General features: G+C 39.8%; 1 protein-coding gene across 1 annotated transcript in view; it reads right to left on the bottom strand.

The window, feature by feature from the left end:
- The window catches only part of LAMA2 (laminin subunit alpha 2), a 499,033-nt gene that overhangs the window by 263,466 nt on the left and 213,002 nt on the right, over nucleotides 1-22,565 (bottom strand). Inside the window, 2 exon segments of the mRNA XM_032215335.1 lie at nucleotides 13,384-13,557; nucleotides 19,667-19,807. Coding sequence (XP_032071226.1) covers nucleotides 13,384-13,557; nucleotides 19,667-19,807 — 315 coding nt within the window.

Raw genomic sequence — 22,565 nt, 5'->3', positions numbered from 1 at the left:
GCCACGGTTTTTGCGTTTGGACATAGCTTCCTCAAGGAGTCGCATGGTGTGGGACAATTTGTAATCTTCATCTCCAGCGTCACTCCATTCTGCTGATTTTTTCTTTGGTCTCCTTCTTGTGACTCCTGCATCCAACTCCTCAGACTCCTCTTTTTGCCCCACACCCAAAGTCCATCGGGGATGAACAGTAGGCTCTTCCACTCTTAGACCAGCCAGCCTTTCAGTTAAAGATGGTTCTGCTGCTGCCCCTTCAGTTTCCTCTTCATCAGTCACATGCAAAGACATTCTTTTTCTTCTTGTGAGAATACCCCCCTCGGTAGGTTGTAACTCCTGGTAGGGTGGAGTTTGAGATTCGCTTATTGTCAGCCCTTCTTCATTCAAAAATCAGGAAAGAAAACCACAGGACTCCATTGGTAGAAATCAAGTGTACTTTTACTAATTATAAATGATTAGAAGCGAAGCTAAGCAAAGTCTGATTATTTAGGCGCGAAAGAGAATAATATATTGTATAATTCATTCCCCTACCCTTGGCATCCCGTGCACAGTCCAATCATAATTCTCCCAATTGTCAGGTGTGAGATAACTTCAAAAGGCATCACCAGGATGGAATGCTGGTTCCGTTAGCCTTGGCGGGAAACACTCCTCCTCCACATGCGCAGTAAGGTGGACAGTTCAAACTCTAGAATCTTCCTCCAGCACAACATTCAGTCCCCTCCCAAATACCATGCCCCCCTCCCCATTTCAATGGCAGCTGAAGCAGCAGCAAAGCAGAGGCTGACAGAACCATATATGCCCACACCTAAGTATTAAGGGTAGGAAGATGTTTTGAGAAAGATGATAAAAAAAGAAGGCAAACAATATATAAGCAGAGCATACTGCATTTTGGTTCACTGCTCCACTTCAGTGTAATACACTCTGCCTTCTGGTTTTGCTTGGTCTCATGAAACAGCCAATGTGCCTTGACTAAAGGCCTCTTTTTTTAAAAAAATGGCTACTGAGCATGAACCAAACCCAGTTTGGCAGATTAAGGTGAAGAGTTATTCCTCTCTATGGCTTTGAAGCAGGAGGCCATCCGTGGCTTAGTTGTGAGGGAGATAAGGAATGCTTCACTTAAGCTTCACTGATACACCATTTTAACACTCTCCACATCATTCATTCATTCCACTCCCTGCCAAACAGCAAATGCCAGACACCTAAGCAACTCCCAGTTCAATGATCTATATGACAATATGACTTATAATTTGAATCTTCATTCCTCGCAGGATGGAGAAAACAGATCAGATTCAAAAACACAAATCTCTGTAACTCTCAAACAGCTGGTTCTGCTTTCAACCTCACAATCACAAACTACCTTTATAAAAGGTAGCGAGACAGCAAATAATTGCTCACAATTGCAATAAGATCTTATATCTAAATCTCTGGAAAGTCTACAATATAGAAGCATTATTTGCATATTGACCCCAACAATCTGGGTTCTCATTTTACCAAACTCAAAAGGATGGAATATATCTTGTACTTTAATTTCAAGTACTGCATTTTTTTGAGGGGGAGGGGAATACAGATGCCATTTAGATAGCCAAGTGTTTTCTTTATCTCTTTGCTGCCGTCATGTGACTTTTTTGGCCCAGATATAGTAGCTCTACTTAAGATCATAGAATCATAGGACAGGAAGGGACCTTGTAGATTTTCTAGCAATAATTTTATCTAAATATCATGATCTATAATTCAGCTTTAATTATAGCAATAGTTTTGCCAACTGGAACCAGTTCTATGGACTTCAGGGCCTTGCAGTGATGGACTCTGAACCAAATCATGGATAATATGTACAGTAGCAAGAAGCTCATTTAGTTCCTAGTTGTGTTCAATGTTGCATGCTACATTTCACTATCAAAATCATTCACCTGAAAAGCCTTCTAACAAAATCAAGTGAATCGATTTAAAGTGTCTTTAGCACAAAGTGTTTCATGCATTCACCTATAGCTATATTACCAAAATATCATTTTTGTGCCTACTTTTTGAGAGATCTGTGTTAATCTGCTTGGTTTGAAATAAATCATGGATAACTGTTCTAAGAGCAAGAAACTGAACTGAACTCTTCTTTATGATTGATATTAAATTTAACTCATAATTTCTAAAGGTGGCTTTAAGGACACTGATCCACAGCACATTTATGCAAAGTAAAATCCACTCTTCCAAGTAAATTTCAAGACATAGTTACACAATTACGGCTTTAACAATATAATTATGAAGAAAGATATGCCCTCTCTACCCTTTCCACTCATGAAGATATAATTATGAATATGATGTGCAGAAGTATTGTATTTGAAACAGACACAGAGGTATTTAAATACTTTACATCAAAAAACACTTAACAGTAAGTTAAACTCTCTCCCCCTACCCTGTGTGTGTGTGTATGTTGCTGTTTTTCTAAGTGGATTTCTTCTTTCTTCTATTTACTTCCCTCTAATCATGTATCAGTTTTGCCTTTATTATTTTATGTAATTTCTACCTCAGAGGCAGCAACTATAAAACTCAGAAATCCAATTCTAAGCATTGCATTATTGTCTGCAACATTTCACAGCATGTAAGAAATGTCATGAAAGACAGTTACCTAAAAAAAAAGAATATGTTCTCAGAAAATACTTTCATATATGTCTAAGATATAGATAGACAGGTTGATAAATGGAGAATCCTGTGGAAATGCTTTGGAGAAAAGCAATAGCCTAACCTTATTTTAAGAAATAATAGTTTTTAACATAAATTTTCCCTGCTTACACTTGTTTATTTCCTTGCAATAATGCCGGGAAATCATAAATAGTATTATTTGAAACAGACATTTCAAAAGAAAAGAAGAGAAGGGAAGGAAAAGGAAAGGAAGATAATCAAGGAAGCCTATAGTAGTAAGAATTCTACTAAGAGGTTTGGGGACATAACAATGAAAATGCAAAAGGTTTGCATTCAATGGCAAAACCATTTATTGAAGTCTAGTGCCAACTAACCTGAGCTGATTTAGATGAAAAGGGTTTGAATTAGCCCGCACTGAATTAAAAGACTGACTCTATTAATATAAGTTGCTTAATTGAATCAAAGATGGGCAACCATTGTAAACCAACCAGAGAAAGGATCAGAGGAAATTAGTTTTAGTTTCATAAATGTGTTTGGAGCTAAAGTAACTGCTCCTGTCAGTCATGTTGTTTCCTACCAGCAAAACAGAAGATGAATGAAAAGCAAAAAGGAATAGGAAAAGCCCTTCAACTCCACCAGTTCTGGCACTGACTAGTTATTGAGCCACCACAATTTTTATTTTTTTTTATCTGTGGAAAAAATACAAGGAAGTGAAAACCTCCCCGACTCAGTTTCTTCAGCTCAGAAAAAAAATCCTTCAGAAATGAGTACTGTCAGGTTCCCTAATTGATCATGTGTGGTTGGAGCCTGTATTCAGTTGTCTAATTAGCATAAGTCTACTGATTGGTCAGCTGAGAGTTTGCTCCAAATCATATTAGAAGTCCTTAGCATTTGCAGGTGGCCATGACTGAAGAGAAATTCCATGTTTCCTCTAGAACTGTGTTCTTCTAAAAATTGTGTCAAACATCTCTTAACATCCGAAGTGTTTTGTAGTCCACCAATGCCAGTGTTGCACATCAAAAATTACACACTTGCAATTTAAATATTAAGGTGAAAATGCTGGGTTTAAGTAGGCAAGTTCCTAACTCTTAAGTTATATCTTATCACAACCCAGTGGACTTTCTGAAAGGTCTTTGGGAAGATGTCAACACATATATTCTGTATTGTCTCATTATTTTTTATTAATTATTATTTTATTCTGTATATTTATGGAAGTTTATCTGGATGGAGCCAGTAGATACAGTATATTTCATGAACTTGTGCCTTTCAAAATAGTTGATGTGCTATTTCTACAGTATAGAACATAGAACAAAAAAAATATTTTATGGCTTCTTTTCAGAATTTCAAAACTTATGGAATTTGCTGAATATCACAATCCAGAAAATTAATATCATAGCAATTGTAAATCAGAATTTAGAATCAAATTATTTTGAAAATAATTAAAAAGCAAGAATGAACATTAGCCAATTAACAGAATAATTCAGTATTTGACATGATTGCCTGAAGCCTAACAAGGAGTGCTATTATTTCTTGAAGAGCTTTATTCTTTCAAACGTTTCTAGCTAAAGATGTCTCAATAAGTCAACATAGCTTCATTAATGCCTAGAACATAATCTAGGCTGCATTTTATAATAAGAATTTCATTAACTTTCATTAGTGCCAAATGCTTGGCTCTTCAAGAAAAGTGTGGGAAAAGGCCAGCTTCACAAGAGACCTTCAAGTTAATGACAAACGTCTTTAGAAAAGAAGCACACATGAAAAAGAGATCTTTAAAATACAGTGATTTGCTGGAAGTTTTATCAACTTCCTTAAAAAAATAATTTCCTCTGAGCCTCATGAGACAATAACGGGGTAGGAGTGCAGGGGGGAAAAATCATCCTTGTGAAGCATAGATTTCTGGGGTTAAATCCCTTTTTCTACATAGACTGAAATGTGGTGAAATATTAAATGTGCTATTTCTTGGGCAACTGACTGTTATCTGCAAAGCATTACCCATTTTCTTGAGGAAAACTGACAGAATTCAGCCAATTAAGACTGTGTTTTCAATGAATTGTGACCCATCAATGGTAATAGCTTATTATGATGATAAGGGCATCCATTTCTTAAACTGAAGGCCAAATACACACTTCAGCAGTTTTCCTGATTCATAGACCATTACCTCACAGCTTTGGATTGACAGGAGCAACGGTAGCATAGGCACACCATAAGCAACAATAAACATAGACAGTTGTTTTACCCTACTGACTATATTTAGAGTGTGCATGTGTGCGCACGTGCACACACACACATACACGTATACATAAATTTGCAGTAGCTGTCCAACTGCAAATACTTATATATTTACATTCAGACATACTTATTTCTCATGCTGAACAAACACTTAAGACATTTTGATGTATATTTGAATGGCAACTTTAACTGTTTAAATTTTCCAGTGTTAGAGATACTCAACATTATACTCAAGTCGAATAGAATATTCTACTTCTGATTTGAGAAGCTTGCTTTGCTTCAATTAATCCAATAAGTGCTCTCTCTGAAAATGGAGTTAGAAGATGCTTTCCTCATGGTTAGAATGCATAAAATCTCAAGATTCTTAGACATTTCAGCAAAGGCAAGAACTTCTGAGGACTCCATTTTGTACTTGTAAGAAAAGTTTCTTTATGGAACCAGGATCCTAGCTACCATTAATTAGGAAATACACTGGAATTGTTTGTTTCTTTTTAAATGGTTGCCAATGGATATAAGAGATATCTTCAAACTGAAGGTGAAGACTCATTGACTTCCTTAAAGATATATTGCAAACAGCCTTATCTTCAAGTTGAAGGTGGATCCCACTGACATGCTCAAAGACATACCTCTGTCACATACAGTTAAACTACAAGGTCTGTTAATAATCAAATTGCTAGGAAAAGGTGGATTCCTCCATAATTGTACGGATCAATGTCCTCTGCCAGGGAAAAGCATTTGATGTGGCTGGATACTCTCCTTGAAGCTATGAAGCAACTCAGCTACTATGAGGTCTTTTGGATATGTGCGCGCGCACACACACACACACACACACACAGTATCCCTTTCATATATACTTTGTATGCTTTTACACACACACACACACACACACACTCACAAACATTCCTTTCACATATACTACGTGTATATATGCATGAACGCTATGTGTGTGTACCACTTTCATATATACTTTGCATGTGTATACAGTATGTGTATATATGTATGTATACTATATGTGTGTGTGTATCCCTTTCATATATACTGTTTGTGTATATAGTATGTGTATATATATAAGTGTGTATTTTGTATGTATGTGTATACACATGTAGTATACATATGTGTGTGTATATATATAGACACACACACACTCATATATACATACACATACACACACATATATACATCCTTAACTAGCTTATAGAACAGCCCGAAGAAGTTAAGAAAGTGGAGAAAGGCAAAGGTTTGGACGGGTTTTACCCATGCAAATCTTCACAAAGCAAGACTTTTCTCTAACTAGCTGATCTTTTACACATAAAATATACACACATAAGCATCTTATTACTCCTTACAACACATATTCGTATCAGTGCTACTACAGTAGAGAGAACCAAGGACTTCTAGGTTATTTATTTCTGCTTCTGATAGAGGATTTTATTTGTATTATTGAATCATACCAAGTGGGAGCACATACCATGTCTGCCCCAAGAGATATGTAGTGTTCTTATTTAACTGCTTGCAGGTAGATAAATAAAATAAATTCTAAGTCCTCAGAAAATGTTCAAGATTCTTGTCCTTTCATTTTTCTTCCAATCATGTTCTCTGATTCCCAGTCTTATGGAATGGCAAACCATAGCAGATTAAGTAAAGAAAAGCTTTAGGTTTATTCTTTATTAGGGACATTGTGCAAATCCAATAGCGTGGATATTTTATGTCCAATTCGAAGTGGACTTGAGAACAATTTGAAATATGGAATCTGAATGTTCAAAACAAACAATTTTGAACACCACAAAAATAACCTTCTGCAATAGAATATACACTGAAATAGCAGGGAGGAATTTCTGGGAGACTAAACCAACAGGTGACTTAGTACATCAGATCATAATACAGTACACTTTGAGGGTACAATATTTGAGAAACCTGGTATCTGGTTTAGCAATTAAACCAGACAGAAGGTGAGAAAAAAATGGATAGATACAATGAAATTATATTCCACGCAATTAATTCCAGAAAACCACATTCAGAAGAATTATTGTATTTGTAGTACTATAAACAAATACAATCTAGAAAAATTGACATAATCCAGTTTTAGCTATTTAGAACAATGCAATATTCTATTTTCACAGCAAGGTGCTAAATTAACTCCTCTAAGTGTGCCATCATGGCTATAATTCACATGATGCAACAAGGCAGTTAAGATGTACTACAGTAATTTGTGCATTTTTTCAGTAGTACTATGGTATCAAAAATTGATATGATTCAGTTACTAAGAAAAATTGTTTCATTCATACAGAAGCTCTCTGAGAGCAAATAAAGTCCTTCCAAATTACAAATGAAATATATGCTGAGCGTGCTCAGTTGAATAACAGACATTGTTTCTCTTATTTTCTTTTCTTGAGTAGTGTCGGAAGGAGAAATGAAAATATATCAGCCAGAAGCACAAGAAATGTTTAATCCTACTTGGAGTAAAGAACCAAAACCCTCCTCTAGGCTCATGTTGAAGGTAGTTGAACTTCTTTGAAATCTTTTGCCCTGAACAGAATATCCATATTCTTTCAAGAGATGCAATCAAACCCTTACTTACCCTTTGTCCTTCTGATCTTTAACCAATCTTTTAACCAAGAAGAAAAGATTAAAGGAGAAAACCCTTGAAAAAACTACTTTGGGAAATGTTCCTGGAGATTTAAGTAAATTCCACCATGAACAAGAGAACAGAGGGAAAATCTCATTTTTTTTTTTTCATTTCCCTTTATTTATTTATTTTCATTTCATTTTATTAAGCATTTATAGGCCGCCCTTTTCCCTGAGGGGACTCAGGGCGGCTTACAATAATAGGGGAGGGGAGTGCAGGACAAAACACAAAAAGAAAATGTGAATAAAAATAATTAGCAATAAAAACCCAACATTCATTCAACATTCGGGAGGGGCGAGAATAAAGTCTTATCCCCAGGCCTGTCGGGATAGCCAGATCTTGAGGGCCGTGCGGAAGGCCTGGACGGTGGTGAGGGTGCGGATCTCCACGGGGAGATTGTTCCATAGCGTCGGGGCTGCAACTGAGAAGGCTCTCCTCCGCGTAGTCGCCAGTTGGCACTGACTGGCGGATGGAATTCGGAGGAGGCCTACTCTATGCGATCTGATGGGACGAAGGGAGGTAATCGGTAATCAAATAGCCAGATCCACTACCATGGAGCACTTTGTAGATGGTAAGAAGGACCTTGAAGTGCACCCGGAGACCAACAGGTAGCCAACGCAGCTAACGGAGGATCGGTGTTATGTGGGCGAACCGTGGTGCGCCCACAATCACTCGCGCGGCTGCATTTTGGACTAGCTGAAGTCGCCGGATGCTCTTCAAGGGCAGCCCCATGTAGAGCACATTGCAGTATTCCAGCCTAGAGATCACAAGGGCTCGAGTGACTGTTGTGAGGGCCTCCCGATTCAGGTAGGGCCGCAACTGGCGCACCAGGCGAATCTGGGCAAATGCCCCCCTGGTCACAGCTGATAAGTGGTGGTCGAAACTCAGCTGTGGGTCCAGGAGGACTCCCAAGTTGCGGACCCTGTCTGAGGGGTATAAATTTTGACCCCCCAGCCTGAGTGATGGAACGTCAGCCAAATTGTTGGGAGGAAAACACAACAGCCACTCGGTCTTGTCCGGGTTGAGTACCAGTTTGTTAGCTCTCATCCAGTCTTTAACAGCCTCAAGACCCCGGTTCATCACGTCCACCGCTTCATTGAGTTGGCACGGGGCGGACAGATACAACTGTGTATCGTCCGCGTATTGATGGTATTTTATCCCGTGCCTCCGAATGATCTCGCCCAGCGGTTTCATGTAAATGTTAAACAGCAGGGGGGATAAGACCAAACCCTGCAGCACCCCATAAGTTAGGGGCCTCAGGGACGATCTCTGCCCCCCACCGACACCGACTGCAACCTGTCCGAGAGGTAGGAGGAGAACCACTGCAGAACAGTGCCGCCCACCCCCACCTCCCACAGTCGTCGCAGAAGGATACCATGGTCGATGGTATCGAAAGCCACTGAGAGGTCAAGGAGAACCAGGATGGACGCGTGGCCTCCATCTCTGGCTCTCCAGAGATCATCGGTCAATGCGACCAGAGCGGTTTCTGTGCTGTAACCGGGCCTGAAGCTTGACTGGAAGGGGTCAAGGTAGTTAGCTTCCTCCAAGGTACGCTGAAGCTGGAAGGCCACCACCTTCTCAATAACCTTCCCCACAAAGGGGAGGTTGGAGACTGGACGGTAGTTATTAAGAACAGCTGGATCCAAGGACGGTTTCTTCAGGAGGGGTCTCACCACCGCTGTCTTAAGCGCGGTGGGGAAGTGCCCCTCCCGAAGAGAGGCGGTAACAACCGCCTGGATCCAGCCTCGTATCACCTCACTGCTGTTGGCAACCAGCCAGGAGGGACACGGGTCCAGTATACAGGTGGAGGCACTCACAGCTCGCATAGCCTTGTCCACATCCCCGGAGGCAACATCCTGAAACTCAACCCAGAGATGGTCTGCCAAGTCATTCCCTTGTGTCTCGGCTGGATCTGCGGGGGTGGAGTCCAGGTCTGACCGAAACCGAGCAACTTTGTCCGCCAAGAACTGAACATACTCCTCAGCCCTACCCTGTAAGGGGTCCCCCGTCTCCCTCCTATTTAGGAGGGAGCGGGTTATCCTAAACAGGGCGGCTGGGCGGGACTCGGCGGACGCTACCAAGGTGGCAATGTGTGTTCTCTTAGCTGTTCTTAATGCCCGGATGTACTCCTTGGTGCATGCTGTCAAAAGTGCTCGGTTCGGTTCGGACCTATCGGATCTCCACTGGTGCTCTAGGTGTCTCCTCCGGTGCTTTATCTCCAGGAGCTCCTCAGTAAACCAAGGAGGCCTCCGGGAGCCGCTGACCCGGAGGGGCCGTAGTGGCGCAATCTGGTCCAGGGACTCTGACGCTGCCGAGTGCCAGGCAGCAGCAAGAGTCTCCACCGAACTGTGGGCGAGAGTATCAGGAATAACCCCAAGCTCCGTCTGGAACCTTACAGGGTCCATAAGTCGCCTGGGGCGGAACCACCTGGTCGGTTCCTCCTCCCTACGGTGGGGGTTTGGCCTCCGGAAGTCTAGCCTCAGTAGGCAGTGGTCTGACCATGACAGGGGTATGATCTCATTACCCCTCAGACCAAGATCATAACTCCACTGCTCCGAGAGGAATACGAGGTCGAAGGGGGCTCCTCTAAAGAGTTCAATATAGTCCAAGGAGGGGGGGGGGCTGGGAGGCAGGGTGAGTTCGGGTAGCAGCTGCAGTAGTGTAAGCCAGGAGGTTAACCATAGTGGGAAAAGTTTGGTGGCTAAGTTCATTCCAGCCATCCCCCCTAGTAACATTTCCAGATCAAAGAGTCATAGGGGGAGGAAGAATGCTTGTCTCTGGTGGAAGGGGAGGGGGGGATGTTCTATTCAGCGGTAGGGCTCGAAGTTCTTAAGGTCCCAGAGGCGTCAGAAATAGAATCCAGGATAGAATCCAAGATTAGTAACTCGGCCAGACACGTGACCGAACCAGTTATATCCGCGGCAGCACCATCTTGATTTTCTGCTCTGTACATGCGCAATCTTCATTGAAAAAATATGTATGTTCCACTTTTTTTAATGTTCTGTGCATGCACAGACCTTTTTAAGTACAAGTGCAAATGCGCACATGCGTTGCGTGCAAAATTATTCAGGCGCCAAACCAGTAGTAATGCCTGCAGGAACCCATCCCTGGTGGTGAGGGATATATCACGGAAACGCATCAAGGATGGCATTGATTTAATTCAAAGTTTTGTTTTTAATGACTAATAGGGGGCTTGTCCACCCTGATGCTTTAAACTGCTTGACCCTCATGCATAAACCAGCTGGACAAGAAGTTTGATTAAGAAATCCTTTTCTAGATTTGCACTCTTTATTCTGTTTTACCATGACAAGTATCTGATGTTCTGCTTACAGAACATCATTTTATAAATGTAAAAAAGGGGGGGAGGGGACAGTTTTTCATTATTCTATTAGTGAACTTATTTAAAAAAATAGCCACGAAGAGCAGAAAGCAACAGTGACTAGAGAACAGAATAGAATAGAATAACAAAGTTGGAAGGGACCTTGGAGGTCTTCTATTCCAACCCCCTGCTTAGGCAGGAAACCCTACACCACTTCAGACAAATTGATATCTTAAAAACCTCCAGTGGAGCATTCACAACTTCTGGGGGCAAATTGTTCCACTGATTAATTGTTCTAACTGTCAGGAAATTTCTCCTTGGTTCTAAATTGCTTCTCTCCTTGATTAGTTTCCACCCATTGCTTCTTGTCCTTCCCTCAGGTGCTCTGGAGAATAGTTTGACTGCTTCTTCTTTGTGGCAACCCCTGACATATCGGAAAACTGCTATCATGTCACCCCTAGTCATTCTTTTTCATTAAACTAGAGATGCCCAGTTCCTGCAACCATTTTTAGTAGTGAAAGTGCTTACTTAGAATGAAATGAAAGCAGCAAGCAAATTCAGCAGCATAGATTGGGTTGGAATAGCTGGAAAACACTATTTCTGACTCATAGTAGAAGTGAAAAGATGAAAGTTGACTTCTTAGTGGGCTCGGACAAACAGAGGGTAATGTCTAGTTTGTTCTAGGCACCAAGCTAGAAGGAAAGAGAGTGTAAGTTCAAGTTTTGCCTTAGCCAAGAAAGCCCGCTAAGTGACCTTGGGCCAAACACTCTCTCTCAGTCCAACTCACTTCCTAGGATTGTTGTTGTGGGGAAAATAGGAGGAGGAAAGTGTGTTAGATGTGCTCACCAGCTTGAATTCTTTGCAAAAATAATACTAGGATATAAATAATCAAAATAAATAAAAAATATTAGGCCATTCTGCCTTTAAGGAATGGTGCAACCTCATTATGTGGATGGTATGGATAGGCTGGTAATGCAGATCAGCCCAAAGTCTGATTTAACTATTACTGTCCAATCAAAGGGATAATGCAGCATTCAAATGAAAGATCATTGAGGTAATTTTAGAAAAGACAACCCAAGCATACCCAAACCCTTCTTTCAGCTACACGCATTAGAATTAGTGTCTTAATGGTTCATTTAGGTATGCTTATAAGATCCCTAAGAGTAGAAAACCAAAGATACATTTGCCATTCTCATTCTAAAATTTCCTTATTGTCTGTCTGTCTGCCTGCCTATCTGCCTGCCTATCTGCCTGCCTGCCTGCCTGCCTGCCTGCCTGCCTGCCTGCCTGCCTGCCCTTCCATCCATCCATCCATCCATCCATCCATCCATCCATCCATCCATCCATCCATCCATCCATCCTCTTCAAATATGAAATATATTCCAGAGGTTTTCTATTCTTCCTGACAATTATAAAAGATTAACATGGCTTTTCTATAATCTTTGATTCTTAGGAAGGGACAAGGTTTTTTTTTTTTTGAATTATTACCCTCTTACTTAAGAACAGTAACCAAACAAAATGACTGGGTTAATTATCAATGAAGTAGAAATCCTAGGACTTACATTTGTATGCCTCAAATATATTTCAGTCTGCTTTATTTTTTAATAATGCAAAGAATAAGAATTAAGAAATATTTAAGAATTAATGAGAACTAATATAAGGGTATGAAGGAGACAGAGAGAAGGAGAAAATATGATATTCTTTTGATACTAATCTAGTGAGACATGATGGCATTGGTAGGGGTGACAAACTGGCAGCCCATGGGCCAGATATGTCACACACAGGCCACGCATACCCCAGCTCCGAGAAGGGAAAAACCATCACGATACATCACGTGATGCATTATTGGAAACAACAATGGGGAGATGAGAAAATCACTTCTCTCTGCAAACCTCTTTCTTCTCTTTCTAACAGCCTTTTCTCTCTTTTACCAGGAGTACACAGAGTTCTTGAAGTTAGATTGGGGCCACACGAAATAGGCTGATCACGGGATGTACCTCCCCATCCCACCTAAAACATCTATAGCACTACCCCAAAGCCACAAGCAATGGGTCAGCTCTTGAGTAACTGTGTGGATTTAAACAATATAGCAAAGACTATGTATCTTTTACCCACACATCATCTTTTGATTCTAGGACAAGAACACCTTGCACTGATGTTTTCCATCAATCATTGCATATTTTCTAACATCTGACCTGCTAGCAGCATCTGTGCAAGCTAAGTTGAGAAAAAACAAATGAAATGTGAAGGTGCAGGAAGGGAGATAACATTACTTGAAAGAAATACACATCCATATAAAACAGACTCCCAGCCATTTCGTCGTAGAAATAGTATTGCAAATTATGTGAGCTTTGCTAACATCTGCAACTAGAAACTGCCAGGAGGCTCTTAATGCAAAAATACTTTGCTTTAGTCTACTTACCCTTTGCCTCATTTTTCGCCTGGGTTCTCTAAATCCCCTTTAGTTCCTTTTAGCTAACCAAATTCACTGACCAAATATTTATGTCGCAAATTAGGATTTTTTTTTAAAAAAAAATCATTACTGATACATCAAATTAGCTCTCAGGCAAAGATCAATACTTACTTTGTTGCCCAAATAAGGACTGGGTGCACTCCAGTAATAAATAGGCTGCAGAACAGTTCTTGCAACTGTGTTACTGATGCTCAGTTGCTGAGGTCCATCAAAATTGTCCTGCTGAGGAGTAATTCTAGCAAGGCCCCATTCATCAGTCAAATGCCAGCCATTCATGTCCATAATCTATGATAACAAAGAAAAATACTAGTTAACACAACCTTCCTTCAGGTTATTTTTCAAATCCTTTTTAAAACTCTGTTAAAACTCCATCCCCTGAACTCTGCTGAAGATGTTACCTAGCTGACAATCAGAGGTGGTATTCAGCCGGTTCAGAGCAGTTCACTTGAACCGGTAGTGAAAATTGCGAGTGCCACCCACCCACCCTGGCTCTATGCCATCCTGTTTAGGCACATTTTCAAGCCAAAGCCCATGCGCAGAAGGCCAAGTGCATGCATGGACAAGGTGCGTGCGAAGCGAGAGCATGCACACGTGTGCTCACATTTGCAAACCAGTAGGGAAAGTAAGCAAATACCACCCCTGCTAATAATGAAATGTTCAGAAAACTCACAAGCTCGGAGAATGAACCCTTAACCCTCAAACCCTTTTGTTTGCTTTCATATTAGCAATAATATCCTACTTTTATTTTCCACAATTCAAGGCAATGTACAAAATCCTCCTATCTCCTTGCAACAACCTTTGGTGGGATGGACTGAAAGAGAATGGCCCAATATGGCACAATCAATGTTCATGTTTAGAGAAGACTAGAACTCAATAGAATAGATCAGTGCTGGCCAGTGGTGGGTTGCAGGTGGTACGCCCCGGTACGGGCGTACCAGAGCCTGCCCGGAGCACTGGATACTGTTCTGGTACGGTGCTCTGGAGGGCCCACCTGCCCACCTGAGCTCCTTACCAGTCTTTTAAGTCTTCGGTGTTTCCGCGCACGATGCATACAGCCCCTGCGTGATGGTCCGCTGAGCAGCTGGAGCATTCCGGAACCTCGCAGAGGTGCTAAGATGCATGCATGCGCTGCACACGTGTGTACACTCACAGCACGCATCCATGTGGACGCCACTGGGTTTGAACGGGATCCGGAACCCACCACTGGTGCTGGCTAACATTTTTGCCATCGCATGCCAAAAGTGGGACTGCAGGAGAGGGGGTCGTGCACGCATGTGCCATTCTCCCATGCATGCATGAACCCCTTCCCCCCGCTTTTGGCACGCGATGGCATGGTGGACCCGAAGCCTCCAGAAGCCTTTGGATAAGGTAATCAGATTTTCAGATTGGTAAAGAGTGACACCATTGAAGGGGGGGGGGGGCTTGATTAAAAATTTTTTATGGAGCAACAAAAATTTTCATACAACGCAAAAATAGTATTGTAATATTTGTTTTTATTTCAACATAACTACAATTTACAAATATAATACATTTATTTACATTTATATTTATTAAATATATTTACAAAAAATATGTACAGTATTATTTTATTCTTTGGCATATTCAGGGAAGCCTCTGGAGGGTGAAAAAAGGCCGAAAATGAAGGCTGAAATCAGCTGGCCAGCGGGCTGGAGCTGACAGGACAATACTTCACATGTCCTAAGAAATGGCCCCGTCTGCCACCTGTTCACCATCATGGGAATAGATAGTCTCCTGATGTCTAATCCAGCACTTTATCTCTACACAAAACTGGGCCTTAATAGTTTCTCATTTAATATTGAGAGAAGGGTTTAATATAGTTCTCCTTGAGAAAACCATGGCAAAATAATTAACTAATTTCCCATACTTAGGCAAAAAGAGGAACACAAGTTTATGTTGGTAGTATTAAATGAACACATCTTCTGGAATAGACATCAATGAAATAAGGAGAAAAGCTTCTTGAGAAGAATATGATAAGGTCATACTATATATATTTAAAATTCCATGGTTAACATGAACCTGGCAACCTAAAGAAATGTTTAGTAGAATGTTTCATTCTTATGACTTTCAGTGGCTCACTGGGTTTTTCTCTTCATATTTGAGGAAGATGAAAAATTAAAAAGGCGAATAGGAAAAGAGGCATTTTGACTGATTATAATTTTATACACTCCAGACTTGTAATGAGATTAAAGTTGCATTGAATACATTGAAAAGAACGTTCATATTAGATGCATTTCTTTATGAAAAAATTAGCCAAACTCTACGCAACAAGAATAGGACTGCGATTATAGTCAAATGAAAATGGAGGTATGATGACGGTAACATGTATAAATATCTGAGTTAAAATACTTGAGTTAATATGAATTATGCTTGATGACTGTGGAAGAGATGCACGAAAGTCTTTTGTAACCAACTGATACACTTTCTACAGTATGTAAAAAAGGAAGATTTTATGTGTTGTGTTTGTTTTGAAAATTAAAAATAAAAAAAACTTACAAAAGGAATAGGACTGCGATCATGCACGGAATAGGAAAAAGGAAACATTATCCTATTAATACAGAATAAGGATTTGCCTGACAATTATTTTAGCAAGAATCTGTAACAAGAACCTCTATCAAAACCAGACAGGGTTAGGGATAGGAATGGAAACTGTGTGAGCAAGGAAAGAAAGAATAATAATGAGATCACCCTGTAACTGGAAATGAGAGAAGATAATGATGCACCAAGAACAGGGTATTAAAACCCAACATATGTCATACAACAAGGCTTTTCTTGAAGGCAACTACTAATGCTTCCTTCAAAGGAAAAGAACATCTGTACATGTCTTCTCCAATCATAAAACCCTGTTTTGGAATTCTGGGAATTTTTTTTAGTCTTAAACTTTTTTGTCCTGTATTTATCTTGCTCACACCTTGGTTGACATCATTGGGAAGATGAGGGGCTGGTTGAGCTCCTAGCTCACTTCCCCCAACTTCTATAACTGATTGAGATGGAACTGAAAAGAAAAAAAAAACAGGAGACAATGGGTCTATATCTTTACACTGATAGCATTTCTAATTGGAAAGAAGCTGGCTCGTCACAAAAAAAGAAAATAAGCCAGAACTGAAGAAGCTTATTGGATAAGAAGTAAAATGTTTTCAAAGGAAAAAAACCCCAAACGTCCAGTTGCCTGTTGAAAAAGCAACTTTGATACATTCATTTTGTTATGAGTATACACTAAACAAAAACATATCTAAACCAAACATTTTTCCCAAGCTCAACTCAATCAGAGCACTCTTAATTAATGAAATGCTTGAGGATAAGATGTCAAGCCCAAATTGAACCAAATTATTTATCGCCTGAATTTACAAATCGCTTGCAATATCATGGTGAAATATTACTTATAAGCCTATAAGGGAATTAAGCCCAGAAGAGTGCTAGTAGTGGGCTTAATTAAGTGGTCAGAGACAGTATAAGTAATAAGAAGTAATATGTTACATTACTGGTATTTTGAAAAGCTTTTAAGGGGTATTTGCATGATTTCCTTGCTTATGTTATGAATTTAATACGCTTCAAAGGTAATCCTTGACTTATGACCATAACTGAGTCCAACATTTGTTGCTAAATGAGACATTGGTTAAGTGAATTTTGCCTCATTTTGCAAGTTTTCTTGCCACCTTTGTTAAGTGAATCACTGCTGTTGTTAATTTAATAACATGGTTGTTTAGTGCCTCTGGCTTTCCCATTGCCTTGCATGAAGGTCATAAATGGGGATCACATGACCCCAGAACACTGCATAAAAATGAGTTGGTTGCCAAGTGTCTGAATTTTGATCACAGGACCATGGGGATACTGCAATGATTGTGTGAAAAACAGACATAAGTCACTTTTTTCAGTGCCGTTGTAACTTTCAAGAGTCACTTCATCAACTGTTTTAAGTTGAGGACTACCTGTAATGAAGTCTTGTTTTGGTTAGAAGTTGTTACATTGGAAGAACACCAATGCTTTATTTATGAATAAAATAAAATAAGAATGTTTACCAAGTCATGTTCAGAAGTTCAGTTTCAGCCTTAGCAATAATCCTGGGATTCACCTTTCTTGAATAACTAGCTTTACTGGCTCACTTCTTTCTAATTCACTGTTCACAGTTGTTACTGAATTTTCAGATATGCAAAAAGTGTCTCAGCATGTATGGTAACACGGAATAATTTCATTATGATACAAAATGTCATATATTCTGTTAGGTAGATCAGATTTAAAGTCTCTACCTTCCTATAATATCCATACCTCAGTGTTACTAAAGACTGGATGCAGAAAGGTTCACTACTTCCTTGTCTATTCCCATGTATTCAGATAAACTGTAGCTAAATTGATATTTTCCTGATTATATGTTGAAAGGATACGATCTGCCAATGATGAGGAGCATTTATTTCTTTATTTTCTTCAGGTAAGGATTCAACACTTATCTGGCAGTACACTTTCCAGCAAATATAACAGGTGGAGAAAAAAAATCTACTTATTCCTGGCCTGGGTTGCATAGGAGTAAAAAGGTAAAAGTAAAGATTTCCCTGTTCAGTCATAGTCAACTCTAAGGCACAGTGCTCATCACCGTTTCTTTCCTTCTATAAGACTTCTTAATATTTTCTTTAAAAAAATAATTCATCTCATTTTTATTCCAGTAAAATATGCAGAGGTTATTGGCAAATCTCATAGTTAAATATTGAGCATGTAAATTATGAATCCAATACCAAGATTAAGAGTGGTTATTCCTTTTGTATTTTAGTGTCAGTGAGACAATGGGCAGGTATTAGGATTTGAATGCATACGGTATTTCCCCCAAAATAAGACAGGATCTTATTTTCTTTTGACCCCCGAAATAAGTACTTGGCCTTATTTTTGGGAAGGTCTTATTATTTTTGAGGTGCATGAGGTGGCGAGCGTGGTCACCTCATGGCTGCTGCTGTGTTGCAATATTTTTGGGAAGGGCTTATTTTTTGTGGAGGGCTTATTGTAGTGCATGTGCTCAAAAGCCCAATTGGGCTTATTATCTGGGGAGGTCTTATTTCCGGGGAAACAGGGCATCATACTTTTCGGAGTATAAGACGTACCTTTTTTTACCCTCAAAAAAGAGGCTGAAAATCTGGGTGTGTCTTATACACTGAATATAGCATTTTTTGCCTCCCGAAACCCTGCCCCTTCACCAAAATGGCTGTGCAGAGCCTCTAGGAATCTTTAAAGAGCTCCTGGGGGCTGGGGAGGGCATAAATGAGAAAAAACTGCCTGGTTTTTGCTCAATTCTGCCCCCCAGCCCCCAGGAGCACTCTATAAACTTCCTAAAGGTTATCCATGCCCCCTTTTAAATAAAATCTTTTATTTATACCTCCTGGGGGCTGGGGGGAATTCTGCCCCCCAGCCCCCAGGAGCACTCTATAAACTTCCTAAAGGTTATCCATGCCCCCTTTTAAGGAAAAACGGGCCCGTTTTCACAAAAAACGGGCCATTTTTGGGAGGTTTGCAGAGTGCAAAACCTTTTTTAAAATTTTCCTCTTCAAAACCTTGCTGCGTCTTATACTCTGGTGTGTTTTATACTCCAAAAAGTATGGTATTTACAAATGCACCAGCAGATAAACATAAACTCTGTTCACCTTCATCTTCACTAGTATGCATATTCTATTATGCATGCTACCATAAATGTCCAGAAACATCACTCATCTATGGATACGTCAACTTAAAGCAATCTCAAAAACATCCATGTAAACATCCATCTGGGCATGTAAGTGTAATTAGGGAGCGTACTGGTGATCTCAGATGTATTGGTAGTATTTTCCTCACACTCCTGAAGGTGGGGAATAAACTGGTCAGCAAGGAAAAGCAGACAAGGGCTTCCCAGTGTGTATAGTTTGTGTCTGAGGCACAACGATAGGCGGCTAGGTTGTGTGTTATACATCTATGAACTATAAGATTAACTACAGATGTTTTTTGCTCCCACCGCATCCTGTGCATCACCATATTAGATCTGGAGGATTAAGGAATTTTCCAGATCAGGGTGGAAGTTCAATTGTAGGAGCAGAATACAGATCAATCCGTATATATTTTATCTGTCTGTTTGAAAAATCATATAATTTCCATCTCCTTCACATATTTTTACAGCCAAAAACTAAATTTCCCTGAGGAAATCATGTTTGCATTTTTCACTTTGGCATGGATAATGAAATACCTCTCCAGTGTGAAAATTTAGAAAATTTGGCTTTCATCTAGAAAAAATCATGTTGTTTACTCTGAGGAGGGAAAATATGCATGTTAAAGAAAAAGTCCACAGAGTGAGTTTTATGTTAAGATTTTATTTACAATAAAAGATACGCTTGCTGGATGTATGCATTTCTATGCTTTTCCTTACCATGCTGTAAGTCCAGTGAGAATCTGTACAGTCCTTTGTTATTCCTGAGCAGAAACATGCTTCACAGCCCTGGGGGTTGTCTTGCTGTAAGTTAAAGAAGCCGGCTTTACAGCGATCACAGTTCTTTCCTTCAACATAGACCTAGGAATTCACAGGAGAATATTAGATTTTCTGTCATGCAGGAGAAGTAAATCTACCTGCCTCTTGTTGCTTTTGCCTTGCTTAATTTGATATGCATATACAGTATCTAATAATATATTTCTGTCAATAGACAACATATAAAAGACGCCAAATTTCACCTCAGAGGACACATAGCGGTCCAGTTACCATTTTCTAACTACTTTCTGATTGGTCTAAGTGCAACAGGAGATCAGTACCACCATATTCAACATTATGACCAACATAGGGATATTTGATTTGGATAGAGCTAAATTTATTGTAAAGCACGAAGTCACAAATCTAGTTCCTTGTAGTGTACATAAACTACAGCAGTATCCCACAACATAGTGTTTTTCCAGGTGTGTTAAGAATGCTCAGCCAAAACCTTTGGCACCAAGCAGTGGAAAGCTGTATACACAGTGGAGGAACCATCCTGCGGCATTGATTTATTTCATTTCCAAAAAATGTGTGGGCTCTGCTTTCATTTGACTTCTGTGAAAAACAATTGCAGGCCATTTCCAATAATACATTCCTTATTCTACAATCTGCAAATGTTTTTTAAAAGGGAAAAAAATATGACCATAACACTCTACTGTCTAGCTTCACTATGGCAACCTGTTTTTATATATGTTGCTTGAACTGAAATGCAAAGGGTTAAATATATATATTTCTTTAAAGAAATAGTTAGATGCTAGCACAGTCCCCCCCTCCCCCAGTGCAAAATAAGCACAGGGATTTACCATGGGCTATTACTCCTTCTTCTCGCTCTGGTCTCAATCTGGATCATGGTTTTTATGCCATAATGTCACTCTACCCTCCAATTCAGCCAAGAAAGGATTATTTTAGAAAGATGTTCATCAAAAATACTGTGCACATTATTATAATTGCTGCAGTATGGATGCCAAATATAGTTGACTGCAGGCCAGTGAAGGCTGACCCTTTTACGGAAATCATGATTCTCCAGCTACAGCCAGCATTGTGATTCTCTACTGATACACATCTATCAAAAATAATTCACTTGCCTTCCAGCTAAAGAATTGGATAAATGTACCGAAGCGAACCTAAAAGTAATTTCTGAACTGTACCATTTCTCATAAAAGAAAAGCAACTGAGGAAAGTGGGGGAAAATAATTTTAAATAAAATGAGGAAAGGGGAGTATCAGAGCAGATGGTATATATTATTATAACTTTCTAATCCTTTTGACAGATCCCTTATTAAAAGAGTTATCAATAAACAGTGCCACTTTCTTTTAAATTAAAAGAGACACAGCCAACTTCAAGAAACAAATAAAAAATATTCCTGGGTTGGAAGTAAAGAATGAACATGTTGAGTATTAAGATGTTGATTGGTTGCCGTTTTGGAGGGAGGAATGTTTGTTGTTGATTGGGCAATCGCAGTTGACAGTGGGATATTTAAAGGAGCTGTCAACCATGAATTGCGCTTCACATTTCTCTGGTGTTAAAGTTGTAGTTCTCTGTTGCTTAATAAAGAAGTTTACTTAACTGAGCTATTGCCCTATTTATTGCATCCCGAACCTTTTGTCAAACACAACAGAACACAAGGTTCACCAGTAATTATGAGAAATCATTGTAGAAGCCTCCTTGAGATAGCATATAAATCCAATAAACCAAGAACCAACCAACCAAGTTTCATTTGTGTGAAGTTGACCTGTTCTCATGCTGCTTATTTGTGCTTAATATAAAGAAAAAAGATATGTCTGAGACAGAACAACTCTATTCATTCGACCTCAAAGCTCTTGTCTCATCCTTGCTTACTTGTGTATTTCAATTATTTATTAGGCCACCGACCTACCAGAGAAATTGTGGAAGGTGAATAGAGAAAAAGCACCTAAAATCAGAATATATAACATAAGAAAATAACATTGAGACTCCTAAAAAAAGAAATCTCACTAGAAACAGGGACACATGCATGCATTTCCGACTATGGCATGGTGAGTCATGGTGAGCCACAACCTTGAGCCAGTGGCAGAGTGGTTAGAGCAGTACTGCAGGCTACTTCTGTTTACTGCCAGCTGCCTGCAATTTGGCAGTTCAAATCTCACCAGGCTCAAGGTTGACTCAGCCTTCCATCTTTTTGAGATGGGTAAAATGAGGACCCAAATTGTTGAGGGCAATATGCTGACTCTAAACTGCTTAGTGAAGGCTGTAAAGCACTGAGAAGCAGTACATAAGTCTAAGTGCTATTGCTAACAACCTGGGCCAAGTGGCTTGGGAACAGCCAAATCTTCATGGTTTTTCAGAAGACCAGCAGGGTCGGGCCCTACCTCTTTGGGGGAATAGGACTCAAATGAGGGAAATCCTGGATTCCCTTAACAACAAAGCTCTGTACACAAGGTTTGAGAACTACAAAAAAGCATAATAATTAATTATCCCAATTGAAATTAGAGCACTGCCTTTCTTTAACCTCAGATAGAGAAAATTCATCATCATCATCATCATCATCATCATCATCATCATCATCATCAGTAAACCCTGGAATATCTTCTGGGGCAGAGGTGGGTTGCTCCCAGTTCGGCTGAACTGGTAGTAGCAGTGGCGGGAGATTCTGCCCACCCGCCCAGGCGCTTCAGTGCACGCGCAGAAACATCACACACAAGAGTGTGAGAGTGAACTGGTAATAAAAAGTTTGGAAACCCACCACGTTCTGGGGCATCTTAACTTCCAAAGAGGTGCAATGTTGGAAAGTATGCTTATATTGTATATTTCATGAAAAAGAATT

The sequence above is a fragment of the Thamnophis elegans genome, chromosome 4, assembly GCF_009769535.1.
Source record: "Thamnophis elegans isolate rThaEle1 chromosome 4, rThaEle1.pri, whole genome shotgun sequence".
Taxonomy (NCBI): domain Eukaryota; kingdom Metazoa; phylum Chordata; class Lepidosauria; order Squamata; family Colubridae; genus Thamnophis; species Thamnophis elegans.
Note: the sequence above shows the minus strand (reverse complement) of the source record. Positions and strands in the feature narration are given on the sequence as shown.